Source organism: Vicia villosa, unplaced genomic scaffold (genome assembly GCF_029867415.1).
Source record: "Vicia villosa cultivar HV-30 ecotype Madison, WI unplaced genomic scaffold, Vvil1.0 ctg.002741F_1_1, whole genome shotgun sequence".
Taxonomy (NCBI): Eukaryota; Viridiplantae; Streptophyta; class Magnoliopsida; order Fabales; family Fabaceae; genus Vicia; species Vicia villosa.
In genome coordinates this window covers 301,527-322,998 of record NW_026706016.1, presented here as the reverse complement: position 1 = coordinate 322,998, position 21,472 = coordinate 301,527, and the positions used below count along the sequence as shown (strand labels likewise).

Genomic DNA, 21,472 nt, shown 5'->3' with positions numbered 1-21,472 from the left:
TTATTTTAAATTAATAATATGTTTTAATTCGATGAGGAATTTTTTATAGATTATCATAATTAGTATTATTATTAAATTGGTATATAACACTGTTTTGTTTTGATTATATCGAGTGTGAGATATTTAAGTCACTTGATGATATTGATATTATTCGAATATTCATCGCAAAGAAGTCTCAGAAATGACACTTGACTCGTAATTTTATTTAGGTAAATTCTTAGGTACCCACTCGTAATTTTATTTAGGTAATTCTTAGGTACCCATGATAAGTAATTGGGTACCGGTACTCTAAATGTAAATTAATTTAATATTTGAATTTATTTTAAAATAAAGTAGTTGTAAAAAATGACGTGCATTTGATTGAATAAAGGTACCCATACTCAACTAAAATCAAGGATACCGAAGTATTTACCTTTAATTTGATCCATTATTGTAAGATTATGTTTATCTCTTTATTTTAAACTATATTTTTGTTGACAAAATGACGAGTCTCTTTTATTTTAATTGATAATTATTTATATATTATATATCATGTAAATTTGCGGTTTTTAAATTTTTGCCCAGGCTTTATAACTTTTCTGGCTCCGCCACTGCTCTTAAACCTAGTAATAAACTAATAATAATATATACAAACAATATGATGTTTGATCGGTCGGGCCTGGGTATCGCTGGTCCCCAAAATTAACAACCGAAGCCGACTGGTTCAATCCGCCATAACCTCTTTATGTATTCCGAACCAAAACGTTTTTCGACTCAAACCGAACCGCTTTATCCAATCACTAACGAGTTGGCGGTTTATCTCGGACGAAGGATTTTGTCCACCCCTAGAATTATGTGTAAATAGGATATGTTCGACAGATGTATCTCTGAATTCAAAGAGTAGTTATGATTTTTCACTAAGGTGAGAAAACAATTCTTAGGGTGTATTAACCAACCCCTACAATAATACCTTTCATTAAAATATGTCCCGCATGAAATTCTAAAACAAAAGGCTGAAACCGTGTCGCCATGCATGTAATCTAGCAGAAGATTCTGTTTCTTTTTTTTCTTCTTTTTGACAAATTTGTATATTTCTTTTGAAATGTAATAAGGGGGTGAAAAACGAGTTGGAAAAAATGCCTCATATCAGTTGCTAGTTTACACTTGTGAAAAGGTTGGAGAAGATGTAGCCCTAAAGTCAATGCAACTAACTATGCAGGTGAAATGATTCAACAACAAATGAACAATATCTATAGAAACTATATATGAATGCTTTTCCCATTGGAGATCCTCTAATATCACTGTTTCATAATCAGAAGCAGAAGTATCACGTTTCTGAAATTCAAAAGACATCTCTGAACAGTGCCTTCATTTCCACATAGAATGTTACATTTAAAGAAGTAAATACTTTAAGCTGTAAAAAATTTATTCTCATTTGACAAAAAAAAAAAATTCAAATTTAGAAAATATTGGAAAGTTATGAAGCTGTGAAGAATCAGACTATGAGGTGTATCTCAAATTGAAGTCTTTGATTCTAGTTCTAAAAATTTGAATCAGGCCTTGGTCAACCCTATAAAAATCAGCTTAAAAAAGCACATCTAATGTAAGACTATGAATACACTCTCCTCATCACGTTGAAGACTGGACATCTGAAGCGTGGCCTAAGAGACCCAAGACTACTTCGCTGCAGGTCATGAAAAGATGAGAACATGTATCTTTGTTGTCAAGGTGATTAACTCAAAGCATTAATCAGAGCATTATTAACGCAGACATTCTTGATTAATCAATCTAGTTTCTGATCAACTTTGGTAAGAGCCATGAACAATTTCACCAGAAATCTCCACAAGAGCAAGCGCCATCTTTGAAATGGTGAAAAACGATTTGTGTCTCTTACAAAAATTTCTCTGTCTTCCAATCTGCTTATAACTTTAATAACAGCATGACAGTCATCACAAATTCTCAGGTTTTTTTATCACCTGAAGTGGTTGTCCGGGACTCGTGTTGATTAGTCCTAATATTACTGCCAATTTCTCACTGTGACCCGCACAATATCTGCTCCTTGTCTTGTTCCTCCACATCTTGCAGCACAGATTTAGTCATCGGGAGGTAACCGGACTTCTTAATCTCAATGCTCAAGTTATCCGACTTCTCCAAAATCTCTTTCATCTGTGGATGCGATTTGTCGCCAGAAAGAAGCGTGTGTACCCTCCGTCCGATTTCAATCCAACTACAGCCAGGGTTTTTCCTCAAACCCTTATTCTTCATCATATCACGTATTCTATTCTCTTCATCCCACATACCCTTTGAAGCATAAATATTGGAAAGAAGAATGTAGTTCCCAGGATTGTTTGGTTCTAACACGAAAAGCTTCTCCGCCGCAATCTCACCTAAACTCAAATTATGGTGAACTCTACAAGAACTTAACAAGGCTCCCCATACACAAGCATCTGGTTCAAATGGCATTTCCTTGACGATAGAATAAGCTTCTTCTAGTTTTCCTACACGGCTGAGAAGTGTCACCATGCAAGCATAATGTTCCATCTGAGGTTCAACATTGTATTCTGTCGACATGCTATTAAAGTAATTCCATCCCTCTTCTGTTAAGCCATTTTGAGAGCATGCAGATAACACACATGTGAAGGTAGTTGAGTCGGGCTTATGGTCAGTCTGCAACATCATATGAAACATCCCAATTGTTTCCTTAGCTTTTCCATGCATAGCATAACCACTCATAACTGCATTCCAAGAAACCAAATTTCGAGATGGCATTAGATCAAAACAATATCGTGATGACTGGATTCTTCCGCATTTGGCATACATATCTATCAATGCACTACCTACATATACATCATCGAAAATTCCCTTCCTGAGAGAAAAACAATGGATTTCCTTTCCATGCGTTAATGCCGAAATATTTCCACAAACAGGGATCAAGCTTGGGATAGTAACAGCATTAGGCTCCACACCATCAGCCTGCATATCTCTAAAAAGCTCCAAAGCTTCCATGTCTTTCCCATTCTGGGCGCAGCTAGCAATTATCGATGTCCATGTCACAACATTCAACTCCATTTCTCGAGCTTTAAACTTCTTAAACACCTCCACTGCAGTATCAACCAAACCATTGCGCGACAACCCAGTAAGAAAAGCATTCAAAGAACCTACTTCCGTTTGATCAATTTCATCAAACACCCGAGACATCTCAGACGCGCATCCACATCTTCCATACATGTCAAGAAGCGCACTCAGCACATAATTGTCCGATTCCAAACCCTGTTTGATTGCATACCCATGAACTTGTTCACCCATCAAAACATCCTCCAAGTTCCCAATACCAGGTAAAACACATGAAACAGTAGACCCATCCGGCGAAAACCCTTCCGATATCATCTCACGAAACAACATCACCGCCTCAACATACGACCCAGCATTTCCAAACCCAGCAATCATACCATTCCACGACACCAAATTCGGCTCCACGCCCTTCTTTCTCATCTCAGAAAAAAGCTCCTTCGCCCTATCAACAAGCCCTAGTCTCGAGTAACCGGCAATCATAGCACTCCAACCAATCACATCTCTCTCAGACATACTATCAAACAGTTTCTGTGCATCTTCAATTCTATTACATTTCAAATACATATGAACCAAAGAAGACACCAAAATAGAATCAGAACCAAACCCAGAAACAGCAGCAAACCCATGAACCTGTCTACCAGGTTTCACCACTTTCAATATAGCACAAGCCTTGATAGCACTGGGAAGAAGATAACTATCTGGAACAAGACCGCGAGAACCCATATGAGAAAACGCACCAAGAACATGATGGAAGTAATGGGACCTAGCAAAAGAATGGATGATAGAAGAGAAAGAGAAGATTGTGGGTTGAGGGAGAGAGGAGAGGATAATGTTGAGCTGTGGGAAGGGAAGGTAGTGAGAGTAGAGAGTGAGGAGACTTGTGGTGAGTTGGGTGTTGGAAAAGAGATCGAATTTGAGGAAATGTGCGTGAGCTTGTCGAGCATGGAATAGAGTGGAAGTTGATGAATTGAGACATTGGGAAATGGATTGGAACATTGGAACAGAGAAAGGTTTTTGGTTTGAACGATGATGAATGTTAATGTTGTTGTTAGAATGTGCTGTGGTTGTGGTGTTATCTGTGTTGGGGATTTTGGTTTGGAATTGGAAACATAGTCGTAGGTATGTTTGTGATGTACTTGTGTTCCAGTTCACGTAGTTGTAGATTGATTGAATCTTTGAGAATAGTTGCCGCTGATAAGTGTTCGTCTTTTATTTGTACCGGAAAACTAGTGATCGCTTCTTTTAGATTTGAAAATTGTATTTTGATTTATTTGAAAATTGTAAATAGGGTTTGCTCTTCGGATGAAGATAGATTTAAGTTTAATTTAAGATATATTTAAGTTTAATTTAATAGTAATAAATGACGAGTTTATCCAACGATTTCTGAAATATTTTGTTGTTAATTAAATTTTAAAAAACTAACATCATACATTTTGAGGAGTAGATGGATCAATATGATTTTTTTTTTAAGATAAGGAATCAAAATAAAATTTGGAATTAACATGAAAAAAAATATTAAGTCATATATTTAATGATATAATGACGTATCTAATTGATAACAAGCGTATAAATCCGTTACTTATTTGTGGAAGCCCATGTGCCATCTAATTAGAAGATGGAGACACCATAATAATGTCATGCAAATGACGTTGGATTGAGATATCATTTCACTAAATATGGACTCAAAGAAGATTCTAAGACCTCAGGAACAAGCATAATTATGTCATAAGCAAACACCTGATACGGGCACGAGAAGGTTCTAGACCCTCGCAAACCCTAAAATATCTCTATAAAATGGAAGACAAACATCGAATAAAAGTAGCACACTATTTCATAAAAATACCTTTTGTTTCCTATTGAAACTTATTTGGATGTTAGAGTATTTATAGGTAATTTCTCTCCTTAAGGCATCAAACATCATTTGAAGTTGACTATATTTTCTTGGAAACAACTCAATCTTGATTAACTACACAACCTCATGAACTACTCATTTTGAGAATGACCAAACAAATACTCTATAGATTGATATTAGGGTTTAGTCATTGAATTTAAGGAACAGCACTTTCGAAGCTCTGAACGCCTAGACGCTTGATTTCTACTTCATATTTGAACACACATGGCCAAGTTGAAGTGCCTCACCACTTAATTTAGAGATTCTATAATCATCTCGGAGACAAGTCTTCTGGTGATCCATTTTCGACTCCATTTTCTCTGAAACCAACAAGCAATTTTTCCTTCGTTCTCTTCAAACCTAACATACTCGAAGTGTTTTCTTAGAAGCTCTTCAAACAAAATGAATATACTTATTCAAACAAAAGAAGCAATGCAAAGAACTAATCTAACTAAAAACTCAACTAATATACATGAACAAGAGAAAGAAGCAATTCAAAGGAGTGACCCGAGAGGTCGACGCCTTGGAGAGTGAGAGTTTGGATTGTGTCTTCGAGAGCTTCGGCTGGGTCCATTCTGAGGTCGCCGATGTTCTCGGTTACTAGCTCGTTGAAGGCTTCTTGTGAGATCGCGCGCGCCGTCTTCTTTGGTAGAGCCATTGATGTGCTTTGAGATAGTCTATGTATCAAAACCCAAGATTTTAAAATTATGCAATTAGGATTTTTGAAATTAGGTTTTTGAAATTATGCAATTAGGATTTTTGAAATTAGGTTTTTGAAATTATGTTTTTTGATTCTGTGAACAAGTGAGAATTTATGCAGTGAAGCTCTAGTGGTTGAAACCCCCATTGTTGAAACCCTGATTAAGGAACAAGATGAGGAGTTTTGAAGAAACCCAACAAAAAAAGAATTAATAAATTTAGTTAGTAAATTTAATCACAAAAATAAAAATGCCTCAGTGGTAATGTAACATATATGTTGACCCTCATGTACCTGGTTTGAATCCAGTTCTAAGGCAAAAATTTTAAGGTTTGAATTTTAAGTAAAAGTATAATTAACGAGTGAAGACCCATTTTGGTCCCTCACAAATATCACACAAGTCAAATTAGTCCCTCACAAAAAAATTGACCCAACTTAATCCCTTACAAAATTTAACCGGATCATATTAGTCTTTCTGCTAATATTTTTCTCAAATCCATTTTTTTCTACTTCTAAACCGGTTCTTTTCATACTTTTAAACCGTGACTGGACTGACACGTTAGATATTTTTATTTTTTTAAATATTAAATTAATTTTTATTTTTAATTTCATTTTTAAACCGTTATCAATAAATAATATCAAAAAAGCCAAAATTATTTCTTATAAAGTAATTTTTAAACAAGTAATTTCCATGATTTCTACTAATATTATCAAATTCTATACATAAATTTTTATCTATGAGGTCTCAAATCCAAGTTCCTTCAGGTTAAATGATTTTCACTTTAGAACTAAACAAATCAATTTCTATCCTTAATAAAGTGACTATCATTTACGACTAGAAAAATCAATTTCTATTGTTAGTAAAGTGACTATCAATAACAACTAGACAAATCAATTTCTACTGTTAGTAAAGTGACTATTATTTACAAATAGACAAATCAATTTCTATTGTATTAAATTGACTGTCATTTAATCTGAAGGAACTTAGGTTCGAGACCATATTGATACAAATTTTGTATTTTTTATTTTAAGTTTAGAGTTGTTTAAGATTAATCACGTGTGTCTGAATTCAACTCTTTATAAGAAACAATTTTGGCTTTTTTATATTATTAATTTATAATTGTTTAAAAATGAAATTAAAAATAAAAAACAATTTTGTATTTAAAAAATGAAAAATAAATAAAATCTAACGTGGCAGTCCAGTCACAGTTTAAAACTAGAAAAAAAACAGTTTGAAAAAAATATTAACAGAAGGGCTAATATGTTACGGTTAAATTTTATAAAGGATTAAATTGGGTCTATTTTATTGTTAAGGACTAATTTAACTCATGTGTTATTTGTGAGGGAACAAAATGGGTCTTTATTCTATAATTAACATATGCCCATTTTTAAGGTTTGTTTGTATGAATTTTGTAATCTTAATTATTAAAACAAATAGATGTGAATGTTTTTATTTATTTTATTTTTAATTGTTATTTTCTTCATTCTTCTTTTGAAAGATTTAGAAAGATTCTGATTTGTTAACGTTTGATTTATTGTTTATATATATTTTTTGTAATTTTAATTATTGAGAAGAATGAATGAATGATTTTGTTTATATCATTCTTAATTAATTTGAATTTATTTGAGTTTTTATGGTTTTATTGTTCCAGATAAAATGAGGAATCATGATGAGGAATAAGATCTAAACTTATTTTGTTTCTATAAATAATTTATTTTTATAATTTAGTTTAGTCTTTTATTTTTATAAATAACTTAATTTCTTTTTATGAATAATGTGCTTTTAATGTTTTTTATAAAAAAATTGTTTCAATTAGTTGATATAATAAAATAAAAATTCATATGTAAAGTAGAATGTGTAAACTAGTATGTCCACCTCACTTAAAATGTGCCAGATGTTTTAAAAAAAGGGCAATGCTATCCAGCCCCAGGGGCACTGGTTAAGGAGCATTAAATATAGTATAGGCCCACTTATTTGTGTAGAAAAAAGAGATTATTAATGAAATAAAAAATAGAAACGTTAGATATTATTAAAGAAAAAAATTATGAAAGAGAAGATTACGCGCTTTGCTTCGTACACGCTCACACTTTTATCTTTTCATTTCCTAATCCATATACTTTATTACTATTACTACTAGTGTTTCTTTCCTTTTCACTGTTGCGACTGTAGATCCATGAAGCACTGTCACTCACAGGTACATGTTTTTTATACTTAACTAATTTAGTTTCTTTTCTTATATGTAGTATAGATCCACTTGTTTGCTTTTAATATCATATCATATCAATTTTTATACTTTATTTTTATAATATTATTTTTTATTTGTAGATAATAAACAATTGATGCTATTAGTAGAATGAATTTTAATTTGAATGAATATCCAATAGAAGAAATTTCTGTAGAGAGTGGTCATTTAGAAACAATTGTTGACCATGTTGAGCATAATATCATGGAGAAAGACATGTTAGAAGTTGAAAAAATTGGAACTTTGGAGAATGAAGATCTTATAACTTCAAGTAGGAATGTTGTGATAAATAATTTTTCAGAAGAAGTTGATGAAGATGGAGTTTGTGATGAGACAAATATGGTTCCTTTTATTGGTCAAATTTTTCTTAGTGAAGAGGAGGCATTTTCTTTTTACAAGAGATATGCATATCATCATGGGTTCTCAATTCGAAAAGGTAGATTCGTAAAACAAAAGGATGGAATTATTAGCCGGCGTGATTTTTTTTGTCATCGTGAAGGTAGAGTTTCTTCGAAAGACATATCACAATCAAAAGAACAGAGAAAAAGAGAATCAGCAAAGTGTGAATGTAAAGCTCATTTACGAATTAAACTACAAAAATCTCAAGATATATTTCCAAGTGAGTGGCGAGTTACAACATTTGTTGTTGAACATAATCATGGTTTACTAACCCAATCAGAGGTGCGTTTTTTACCATCTTATCGAACTATCTCAGAAAATGATTATGATCGCATTTTCTTATTAAAAGAAGGTGGGCTTTCTGTTAGACAAATAATGCGTGTCTTAGAGTTAGAGAATAATGTGAAGCATGGATATCTTCCATTTATTGAAAAGGACATTCGCAATCTTTTTTTGAAAGCCAATAAAAAAGTTGAAGGAAGTGATGCTATCGATTTTCTAAAGTATTGTGAGAATGCAAAAAAGAGTTGCTCCAAGTTTCAATATGCTTATACACTTGATGAAGAAAAAAGGCTAGAGCATATTTTTTGGTCCCCTGCTTCTTGTTTTGATTGGTACAAAAAATATGGTGATGTTGTTGTATTTGATACTACATACAAGGTAAATTCTTATGAAATGCCGTTTGGGATTTTTGTGGGTATGAATAGCCATGGAAAGACTATTCTTTTTGGATGTGCACTTTTACGAAATGAAACAATGTCTGCATTTCGTTGGTTAATGAAGGTAATTATTGATTTTTTTTCTATTTAGTTTTATTATTTGACACATTTAATTTAATTTTTTTATTTGAAACTTTTTTTATAGACTTTTATTGCTTTAATGAAGAAGGCACCGAGGACTATATTAACCGACCAAGATCCGTGGATGAAAGAAGCAATATCGAAAGAAATGTCAACAACAAAACATAGTTTCTGTATATGGCACATAACTTTTAAGTTTAGTTCTTGGTTTAATGCTATACTTCGAGACAAATATGCACAATGGTGTTATGATTTTTATGGATTGTATAAGTTGGAGACATGTGAAGAATTTGAACATCAATGGCCAAAAGTTGTTGCTAAGTATAACTTGCAGACAAATAAATATGTGAAAGGATTGTATGAGATTAGAAACTATTGGGCACTTGCTTATCTTCGTGAATATTTCTTTGGTGGAATGACAACCACAGGAAGATCAGAGAGTATTAACGCATTCATTAAAAGATTCATCAATTCTCACACAAGTTTAACTGACTTTGCAAAGCAGGTATGACTTATTTTCAAGTATATTAGTACTAAATGTTTTTAAAACTTTGTATAAAAATATTTAAATTAATTTCAGGTTGATATAGCAATTGATGATATTAAGCAAAAAGAAGAGTACGATATAATGTTAGAAAAGTGCAAAGGGTCAAATATGAAGTTGATGTCACCGTTACAAGAACAAGCTTATAACGTTCTCACACGTTTTTCTTTTCAGAAGTTTCAAGATGAGTTTGAAAGGTCCATCCAATATTCAATTCATCATGAAAATGGTAATGTGTTGGTGTTGCAATATTATAAAGATGATAATACTAGGAAACATCAAGTCTTTTGGGATGGTAAGATAGCTGCATGTAGTTGTAAACTATTTGAATTTTGGGGGATATTGTGTCGCCACATTCTTAGTATTTTTCTTCATAAAGATTGTTATGAAATTCCGCCTTACTATTTTCCATCACGATGGCGGCTTCAAGAATCACATGAAGATGATGAAGTAGTTGAGGATCAAATAATGGATTGCAACAGTGAAGCTGAATCACAACAAGTTGTTCATTGTCCTCCAATTTCCAAGACAAAAGGCCGCCCTAAGCGAAGACGCATTAAAGGTGGAAAAGAGTTATCTCATAGCATGAATTCTTGTCGATTATGCAAAGGTGAAGGGACTCATTTCATAAATTAACTATAATATGGACCAAAATTATAATTTAGCTTTTAAATTCAGCGAGTCAATCATTCTCTAGTGTTTTCTCTATCTCCTCTTTGCCGAACAGAGACTACCGACCCATAACCCTAGACTCCAAATTCTTTCTCACACTTCAATCTTTTCATCTCAAAACCGAAACTGCTACTCAATTACACTCTCAAATAGGGTTTTCTTATAGATAAATGATGGGAATTCGACCTCAGCAATCGTCATTAGACGAAGACGAACTTTAGGTTGCGGAACTACGATTTCGGGCCAATCAGGCTCCACGAGCAGGAGTGCCGGTTTACCGTCTACGGGAACTTCTGTTCAATATGCAGTGTATTGAGATGCTGTGAAATTTATAGAGTCCGTGTTTATGTTAGAGAATCAAATTAATCTTATTTAGCCGTTTTCATTTAATGTTATTTATTCAAATAAATTCAGTCAATGCTGTTCCTAATTTTCTGCTGAATATGTGGCCTGTAAGTTATGTTAGTGGCCTTATGGAGAGATTTTAGCAAATCTCTGAAACCGTCATATTTACTGTGTATAAGTAGGAAATCTCAATTAATAAAATATCAGAAACTTCTACAATATATTATTTACCTATATGGTATCAGCCGCTGATCTTGGAAACCTATCTCTTCTCCAAAGTCAAATACCATGGCTGCTGAATTTTCCACAACCATCGTTAACCCAAATGACGGCGCTCGCCCGTTCGTCATTGTGCACTTCACCAACGCCATAAAACTTACCACTTCAAACTACATAACCTGGAAGTCGCAAATTCAGGCGACTCTCACAGGATATGACCTTTTCAAGTTTCTCAACGGCGACCACCCTGCGCCGCCTACAACTCTTACTGCCAACAACATCACCACCCCAAACCCGGCGTTTACTTCCTGGATGCGTCAGGATAAACTCCTTTATGGCGCTCTGGTCGGCACCCTCGACGCCTCTGTCGCTCCGTTAGTCACTCGAGCCACCACCTCTAAAGAAGCATGGGATATTCTCTCCCGCACCTACGCTAACCCATCAAAGGGCCATCTTAATCAACTCAAAGCCAAGCTACGCTCGTCCACAAAAGGCTCTATGTCGATCACTGAATACATTCAATCGATCACTTCGACTGCAGACCTGCTCGCTTCGCTCGGAAAACCGGTTGACGATGACGACCTTGTCTCGTTTGTCCTCCAAGGTCTCGACGGTAACTATCAGTCCATTGTTGATGCGATCAAAGCCCGAGATACCACCATCAATGTTAACGACCTTCACGAAAAGCTCCTCGTCAAGGAACTCGAACTCCGCTCTGCAGCAACCAACTTAGCCGCACCGGCAACAGCCCTGAACGCACAATCTCGTCCACGCAACAATCGGCAACGCCACCAGCAGCCATTCAACCGCTCACCCTCCACTCATTTCCGCCCTCCTCCCATGGTTTCCCCACCACAAGCTCGACCATTTCTCGGCAAATGCCAATGGTGCCGTGAAACGGGCCACGTCGTTGCCTACTGTCCTCTCTTCCGCCAGCAGCATCCAAATGCTCGTCCTCCAACAATGCCAAGAACTCCTGCACCTCAAACCCCACCTCAAGCTCACACTGCCAACACTGCCTCAACATCTCAAAACTACATAGTCGACAGTGGAGCAACGCACCATGTTGTCAATGACCTCGACCACCTCTCCCTACATTATCCCTACAACGGTCCGGACGAACTATTCATGGGCAGTGGTGAAGGTTTGCGAATCACTAACTCTGGAACTCTTTCACTTAGCACTTCTGCATCTTTGTTTAATTTACCAGATACTCTTTGTGTTCCACAAATGACCAAAAACATTATTTCTGTTTCTCAACTTTCAAATCAAAAGAACTATGCTATTGTTTTCTTACCCCATTCTTTTCATGTTAAGTGTCTCAAAACAGGCAGGATTCTTCTTAATGGACCTTGCAGAGACGGCTTGTACGTCTGGCCCTCCTCTCCTACAGTTCTGTCTTCGTCCCGCAACTCCAACTCCAGCCCACTATGGCACCACGTCTTAGGGCATCCATCTACTGCTACATTTAAAATAATTCAACAACAATTTCGGATCAGCTCTCCCACTTTTGAGCAATCTGACTGCACCTCTTGTCAGTTAAATAAAAGTCATAAGCTCCCATTTTACAATTCTAATCTTTGTTCAAATTATTTTCTAGAAGTTATTTTTTCTGATGTATGGACTTCTCCAATATTGTCGTATGATGGATTCAAATATTATGTAGTTTTTGTTGATCACTTTACACGGTATTCTTGGATTTATCCCCTCAAACGCAAATCCGATGTCCAAAACACATTTATTAAATTTCGATCACTTGTCGAAAATTACTTCAAAACAAAAATCAAAATCTTCTATTCTGATAATGGCGGCGAGTTTATTGCTCTCCAAAATTTCCTGAGTCAAAACGGAATAAGTCACTTTACTTCACCACCCCATACTCCCGAACACAACGGTATATCCGAACGTAAACACCGTCACATAGTCGAAACTGGTCTGGCCCTACTAACACACTCTGGTATGCCGCTTGAGTTTTGGCCTCACGCCCTTCTCACCGCGGTACATCTCATCAACCGTCTTCCCACCCCAACCCTTCAAAACCGATCACCTTTTTCTCTTATATTTAAACAAAATGCAGATTTTGCTAAGTTAAAAAGTTTTGGTTGTTTGTGTTTTTCGTGGTTAAAACCATACACTGCTCATAAATTGGAATCCAGATCTGTTGTTTGTGTTTTTGTAGGTTACTCCACCACTCAACATGCCTACTACTGCATGGACCCGAAAACCCGACGAATCTACACCTCAAGGCACGTCAAATTTGTTGAAACAGAATTCCCGTTTCGGCAACAACCAAAAACCCCACAGAATTCAGCCCACTGTACAAATTGGACCACAATATCACTACCCATCCTAACAACTCCCATGCCACCTCCCTCTCCTTCCCAATCGGCCTCATCATGTCCTAGTTATCCACCTACCCCAACTCCAGGCCCACTAAGCTCTACTAACAGCCCACATAAATCTCCATCTCAAACAAATCGACCCATGTCTCCACCATCCCCTATCTCGAGTCCCTTAGAAGCCACTCCCTCTACCTCTCAATCATCATTCTCAGAACCACAATCCACACCGCCACCAACTCAAATCATCCCGGATCGTGGCATTGTCACTCGATCCAAAAACAACATCATTAAACCCCTCAACAAGATGAACCTCTCTGCCACTCCCCATCCACCCATTGAACTGCGAACTATCACGCAAGCTCTCAAGGATCGAGCATGGCGGGAAGCAATGCAAAAGGAATATGATGCCCTCTGCACCAACAATACCTGGACTCTAGTTCCACCCCACCCCACACAAAACTTGGTTGGTAGCAAATGGGTATTTCGAACCAAATATCTTCCAAACGGTTCAATTGATCGTCTAAAGGCAAGGCTCGTAGCAAAGGGCTTCCATCAACGACCCGGATGGGATTTTCATGAGACGTTCAGCCCCGTGGTCAAACCGGTTACCGTCAGAGTCATTCTCACATTGGCGGTCTCCAAGGGTTGGCGCTTGCGTCAACTCGACATCAACAATGCTTTCTTGCAAGGTTCACTTTCTGAGCAGGTGTACGTATGCCAACCACCAGGCTTCGTCGATCCATCTCATCCCAACCATGTATGTCGGCTCAACAAGGCCCTTTATGGTCTCCGACAGGCACCGAGAGCGTGGTACACTGAACTTCGCTCCTTTCTACTCCAAACTGGTTTTGTCACCTCTGCTGCAGATGCGTCACTCTTCATCCATTCCAGCAAGTCAATTTTTATTGCCTTACTGGTATATGTGGACGATATTATCGTCACTGGGAACACCGACACAGCCGTCACCCAACTTGTTCAACGCCTTGCTGCTCGCTTCTCTCTCAAGGATCTAGGTACGCTGTCATATTTCCTGGGTGTTGAAGTCATCCCGCATCATTCTGGCAGCCTCTTTTTGTCCCAAAGAAAATATATCAGTGACATACTCATCAAAGCTGGCATGGAAGATGCCAAACCAGTCACAACACCACTCTCTGCGTCAACTCCTCTGCTCAAAACAGATGGTGAACCACTTCCCTCACCCACCGATTATCGTTGTCTCGTCGGTAGCTTGCAGTACCTAAGCTTGACCCGTCCCGATGTTGCATTTGCCGTCAATAGACTTTCCCAATATATGCAACATCCCACCTCCTCTCACTGGGCTGCTCTCAAACGTTTGCTTCGGTACCTTGTCGGAACTATCGACAGGGGCATCGTTGTTTCTCCCAGCTCATCCACAACATTACATGCCTTCTCTGATGCTGACTGGGCTGGTGACAGGGATAATTACGTCTCCACAACCGGATTCATCATTTATCTCGGTTCCACCCCTATCTCTTGGGGCTCCAAAAAGCAAAGAGCTGTGGCTCGTTCCTCCACGGAAGCTGAATACCGAGCACTCGCAGACACAGCATCCGAAGTTCTCTGGCTCCTATCTCTCCTCAAAGAGCTCCGCCACCGAATCCACCAGCCTGCCATATATTGTGATAATATGGGTGCCACCTTTCTCTCATCCAATCCTGTATTTCATTCCCGAATGAAACACATCGCCATCGCCTATCACTTTGTTCGGGAGAATGTGCAACACGGCGTTTTCCGGGTAACCCATGTGTCCACAGGTGACCAGCTCGCCGATATTTTGACGAAGCCTCTTCACCGTCCACAGTTTGAGTCCATAATCAACAAGCTCGGACTTTCCCGAAGGCCGTCCGGCTTGCGGGGCCGTGTTAGAGAATCAAATTAATCTTATTTAGCCGTTTTCATTTAATGTTATTTATTCAAATAAATTCAGTCAATGCTGTTCCTAATTTTCTGCTGAATATGTGGCCTGTAAGTTATGTTAGTGGCCTTATGGAGAGATTTTAGCAAATCTCTGAAACCGTCATATTTACTGTGTATAAGTAGGAAATCTCAATTAATAAAATATCAGAAACTTCTACAATATATTATTTACCTATAGTTTAGAGGCGTATGATTTGTAAAATAGACATTTTTTATTTTTTGTTTTTGAGGTCATGTCGATAGTTTCCTTTCTTGGTTTTGTGTCTAATTTATTGTTGGTTCTTTGCCGTTTGTGAAAAAGTAGAAAGTTAGTGAAGAACAACTTACCATGAGTTAGGTGGTTACTCTAAGTCAATTTTTTCTCTGTTGAAAAGGTTGTAGAAGAATATGAATATTAACAAAGCAAAGTTGGATAATGTTGAGTTTATTTGGACCGAGCCACATTCCAAGAGGGTTAAAGTCAAGGTTAGTATTCAGAAGGAGGTTTATCATGGAGAAATGCTGGAAGAGTCTTATTTTATCGAGTATGATCAACAGGATCACATGTGTGAATCTTGTTCGAAGGTTGCGACTAATCCTGATCACTGGGTTGCTGTTGTGCAACTTAGGCGGGGCATGAAAGGCGTGCTACCGTACATGACCTCAAAATTTGCAGTAACTAAATAGGGCCTCATAAATTTTATCAATATTAAAATGTAGTTAAATAAGGCCTTTAATTCTTTTGTTATGGTTGAACATGACTAACCTACACAGGACTTCCAAAAACTTAAGACGGCTCTGAACTTAGGCATCATGTTTCTCATAGGTGTACATTCTTTTATTTGGAGCAGTTGATTCTGAAGCATGGTGCAGCTGCTCATGCTGTCCGAATCAAACAGATAGTCGAAGTCATGGTAACAAGTTTGTTGAATTTATAGGGAAAATGTCTCCTATAAAGAGTCTTAGCGATAAGCAACTTGCTTCTCATGATGTAAAGAGTAGTATTTATAATTATAAATACACATTCTCTGTTGAAATCAGTCCCATTTGTCGTGAGGATTTGATTTGTTTACCTCCTAAAGCTGCCGGAACCTTGGGAAATATCAGTCCTATTGTGATTTGCACCAAGGTTACTACTTACTAACAGCATTGCTTTACTTGATCAACATACCCTGAAATTCGGTTTCTTAGATACTGATCAGTATAGGAGGACATCCTTTAAGTCCTTACTTACCAGCAGACAGTTAGTCGAATATATCGTGTTGGATATTGAGCCTGTTTCATCTGAGGTTATTGTTGATGGCACGAAATATGTTTTAGCTGATGCTCAAGTGACCCGTGTGTTTGATTTCGGAAAGAATGACCAAATGTTTACTATCAAAACTCACTTGGGCAATTACTTAAAGCCTGGTGACTTAGCACTTGGTTATGACTTGTAATACAATAAAGTGAAGTAAAGAAAGGACTGCATGTCAAAAAAAAGTATCTTCAATTTGAAAAGTTAACCCATATATCCGTTTTACAACTGCAAAATAAATGCAGTGCATACTTCAAACCTGAAAAGTTTGTAAGCCCAACAAACAAGCTTGAGAAAACACACCTTTGAACTCTTCAGACTTTAAACTGTTGCATTGTTAACAGATTTAAAAAGAAGAAGTTGCAAAAGCTAGAAAGAAATGGGTCTGTGACCGGTTGAGTACTCCCTCGCCCTCTCTTTAACACATCTTACACTGTTTTCGTCTTGAAAAATTGCAGGTTCTGTGTGCGTGATAATTTTGGAGCAACGTTTTTTATTATTATTTTTATCTAATATATCTCAGCTGTTTGATTTGTGTTATAGAGAGTGTTGCAGAGTATCCAAATGGAGTCTAACCTACCCCGCTGCTTCTAAATCCTAGTAAGTTCTGTGAAAAATATCTGACTCTATTTCTTCTTGTGATCACTTTACTTAATCCGCAGTTTATGGTATGAGAATTTCTGAATGAGAAAAAAATTAGTTTGTGCTTTACAATCACATATTTAGCATTAGCTTCCATGAAAGTAACAAATATGATGCTCATTTTAACCGATCATGATTTGATGTAGTAAACTGATTTTCACTAATGCTGTAACATATGGTAATAAACTAATAATTACTCTCCTCTGTTAACTAATGATATCCTGCTACTGAATTGAGATTGGAATATGGTTTCCATTATGAAAAGGAATCTATTATTTATAATGTAATGTTTTCTATAGTGCATTAGAAGAGCAACATATATTCTTGTATTAATTTAGTTAATGATGATTACTACTAGTGCTACTGTTATGTGATTTTGTGATGAAGTCTGTTGCATACTGAATGTTGATTAATGAGTTGATTAGTGAATTGGTCCAAAAAAATTCCACAGAATGTCCAGATAATTTCATGCTATTCATAGTTGATTCTCTCTTTTCGTTGTTGTTATTTATAAACTTGAAATCATGTTAGAATAATTATGTAACTATGAGTATTTTAGTACTAGCTCCTCTAATTATAAGTTTTAAGCATAGGTTATCTAATGAAAAGTTAATTATTAATATATCATGCATTGCTGGTTAATGTCCTTAATTTCAAGCAACACATACGTCTGATCATGCTTAGAGTAGAATCAATATAAAGTCTCGTTGATTTTCTTTTTTAAATTTTATTCTGAGTATTTGATTGCTAATTAATAAGCACTTTACTTACACATGAATCAATATTATGTACTTGCTATAGCATACATGAAAATTAATTAATCATGTGTGTTTGATGTGGTGGTGTTCACATCTGAACCAAATCTTAACCATGTTTAATTTTGATTAATATAAAAGGAACATAATTTTTAATCGTGTTTGTATTGATTTTGTTATTTAGGAATTGATCTTATTCTTTATTATAAATTATTTACTTTTTTGTAATAGGTTAGATAAATTAAACAATAAAATATTTGTAATTATAATTTGTAATTACATGTAACTACTAATACTATTATATATAGTATGGAATTCAATAAAGAAAGGCAAGAAGCCAATTTTAGGGTGTGTTCGGCTCGAGGTAGAAGGAGAGGAGGGGAGGGGAGGGAATATTTTTAATTAAATGTGTTTGGTTCAAATTTTATGAGGGGAGGGGAGGGGAGGGGAGCAAAATCCTTCCAAAACACACTTTTTGCGTTCCTCCAAATCGGAGGGATTTGGAGGGGAGGGGAGGGAATCTCAACTTTAATATTTTAAAAATTATTATAATTACTATAATATCCTCAGTTTAATTTTAATATTTTAAAATTATTTATTTTCTTTTGTATTATTGTTCTCTTCTGTGTGATTTTTCTCGATTGCTTCTAATAACTTATTATAATTATTCTCCACCTTCAAATTATTTTGAAATTTTTGTCCTTAATATAAATCATAATCATTTCACTTTTTTTGATTTTTTTTTATAACTCTTTTATGTTTATTTATGTATTTTTTTTCTAATTTTGTTATGTATCCTATTATATTTTCTTTTATATCAAATTTTAAAATTTTCATTTTAATTTATTTATTTATTTTATTAAAAAATTTAAAACATTTATATTTAATAATAAATTATTTTATGTATTTTATGTGTTAAATAATTCATTACGATTTCAAAGTTGTTATCAACATATAGTTTAATTTGTTTTTGAACATTTTATTTGAATTAAGGGAACTCAATTTTTTAACGTTATGAAGTAAATTATAACTTTTTAGTCACTCAATATTAGAAATTTTACTAACAAAAAAATATGTATAGATTTTTCACATTTGAATATCATATTGTATCACTTATATAAGATAATAAGGATAAAAATGTAAATTATTAATAAAACCCCTCCCCTCCTGAACCAAACATACTTTTAATTAAAATCCCTCCCTTCCCCTCCCCTCCCCTCGTTTGAACCAAACATCCATCTGATTAAAAAAATTCCCTCACCTCCCCTCCCCTTCTCTCCCCTCCATTAAAATCCCTCCCCTCCCCTCCCCCTCATTTGAACCAAACACACCCTTAATGACATGATATCATAAGGGTTCGTTCAAACCTATAAAACCTTGTTCTTGACTGAACAGCGACACGCCATTGGGTCGTCTCGAAATCGTGTTTCTCTCAAAATCCTTTTCTCATCAATTGAAAGCTTTCGGTTGTTGTTTCGTGATTTCTTCATTGTCGTTGCTTCGTGATCTGATTTCATTGTGATTTGCGATTCAACATTCTTGGCAATTGCACATTGTGCTTTGCAATTCTGTTTTAGTGTTCTCGGGCAATTCTTTTTTGTAATCGCCATTCTCGGTAAATTTGTTCGGTGTTAGACCAATAGTGGTTTCACTATTTGGGGTTTCACTGATTCGTGGTTTTGGTTCATGATTTCGTTGGTTTGATTACTATCCTTGTTTTTAAATATTTATTTAATTGTTAAAAAAAATAGTGAATAAGAGAAATTATTGATGCACGTGCAACAACAAGGGATTTGAGATTTCTTATTATTTATAGTAAAGGGTTATTATATCATGATGATTTCAGGAAATGAGAAAAATAATTTTTGTATATGTTTTACCGACAAAAATTATTTTGCTTGGGAATTTCAGTTCAAGGTGTATGTTAAAGGAAATGGATAATGGAGTCACCTAGATGATATTTCTAAGGCATCGACTGAGAAAATTGCTTTAGATGCGTGGGAAACTAAAGATGCTCAAATCATCACGTGGATTCTAAACAGTATTGACCCTCAAATGATCAATAATTTATGCTCTTTTTCAACTGCTCAAGAAATGTGGAAATATCTGAAACGCATTTACAACCTGGACAACTCGGCAAAATGTTTTCATCTGGAGCTAGGCATATAAACAAGGTGATTTGTCAATTTAAGAATACTATTATGTTTTTTTGAATCTCTGGACGGAACACTTTGCTATTATACATGCTAATGTTCTCAAGAATTCTCTTGCGGGTGTTCAAGAGATTTACAACACAATTAGGCGAGATTAATTTCTCATGAAACTTCGTCCATAATTTGACATTGTCAGAGGTGCTTTGCTAACATTTAATAACATTTTGAATTCTTATGAGAATTGATATAGAAAATTGGGTCATCCAAACTTTGTTATTTTGTCTCATTTATGTAAAACTGATTTGTTGGGAAATAAAAATGTTATTTCTAATGCCTGTATTTCACGTTCTGTTTGCAAATTGGCTAAAAGTAAAACACTTCTTTTTTCCGTCTGGTGCTCACCGTGCTTCCACTAGTTTTGAGATGATTCATAGTGATGTATGAGGAATGTCTTCTGTAGTTTCTCATGCTCACTTTAAATATTTTGTCATATTTATTGATGATTATAGTCATTTTACTTGGATATATTTACTCCGTTCTAAATCTGATGTGTTTTCTATATTTAAGAAATATTTGGCATATATTGAAACTCAATTTCAATCAAGTGTTAAAAAATTCCGCTCTGACTCTGGTGGTGAGTACATGTCTCATGAGTTTCAGGAGTACCTACAACCAAAAGGCATCTTGTCTCAATGATCTTGTCCTAATACCCCTCAACAAAGTGGCATGGCAGAACGTAAGAATCGTCTTTAGCTTGATGTAACACACACTTACTTTGAATCCAAGTCAAAACAAGTTTATTCAAATTACTAAAAGTGTATTTGAGGTGATAAGTTATTTGTGTAAAAGATCCTTTGAATTAGGTAGATTCAAACTCCACTATAGTGTTTGGTGTTTTTAGAGAAAGGTTCTTTGAATTGGATTGATTTAAACTCCATCATAGTGTCTGGTGTTTTGGAAGAAAGGTCCTTTAAATTGGGGTAATTCAAATTCCCCATAGGTTTTATGTATGTGTAGAAGGTTGTAAGGAAGTCTACGTGCGAGCCTTGTACAAGGATCTAAACATAGTGAAAAATCCTTTAAGGTGTGAAAGGACTAGATATACCATTGGTTATAAGGGTAACTTGTATAACTGCCTTATTTCCTTAATTTTTCAGCATTTTAATTATTGCGCAAAAACAAGAAAAATCGGGTAGTTTTACTTACCCCCCCCCCTCTATTAGGTTGTATCTCATAGTTACAATATCCCCTTTAACAAATGTCATCATATTATCGTGACCATATTATGGTGGTGATAATTCCATAAACTCAATTTCCTTGACTTTGTCCACAATTTCATCTAGTGTACCTTTTGAACAAAAATCACTTAATCACTCTAACCTTCTGATTGAATTTCAAGATCATTTATGTTTGGTTTGTGCAGAACAAGTGGCCAGCAACGAACGACTTGATCTTCTGTGATGGATGAGAGAAAAAAAGGGGGTTGTACCTGCAAGGTACTCCGA

At 35.6% G+C, this 21,472-nt stretch overlaps 1 protein-coding gene and 2 pseudogenes across 1 annotated transcript; 2 read left to right on the top strand and 1 right to left on the bottom strand.

Moving 5' to 3' along the window:
- Positions 1–1,583: 1,583 nt before the first annotated feature.
- On the bottom strand, positions 1,584–4,310 carry LOC131639682 (pentatricopeptide repeat-containing protein At1g20230-like; annotated as a pseudogene).
- A 3,683-nt stretch (positions 4,311–7,993) lies between these two features.
- On the top strand, positions 7,994–10,261 carry LOC131639681 (protein FAR1-RELATED SEQUENCE 11-like). Its single transcript, XM_058910156.1, has 3 exons — positions 7,994–9,064; positions 9,170–9,586; positions 9,662–10,261. The coding sequence occupies exons 1-3, from the start codon at positions 7,994–7,996 to the stop codon at positions 10,259–10,261; spliced, it is 2,088 nt and encodes a 695-aa protein (XP_058766139.1).
- A 5,267-nt stretch (positions 10,262–15,528) lies between these two features.
- LOC131639680 (uncharacterized) lies at positions 15,529–16,559 on the top strand (annotated as a pseudogene).
- Positions 16,560–21,472: the final 4,913 nt, after the last annotated feature.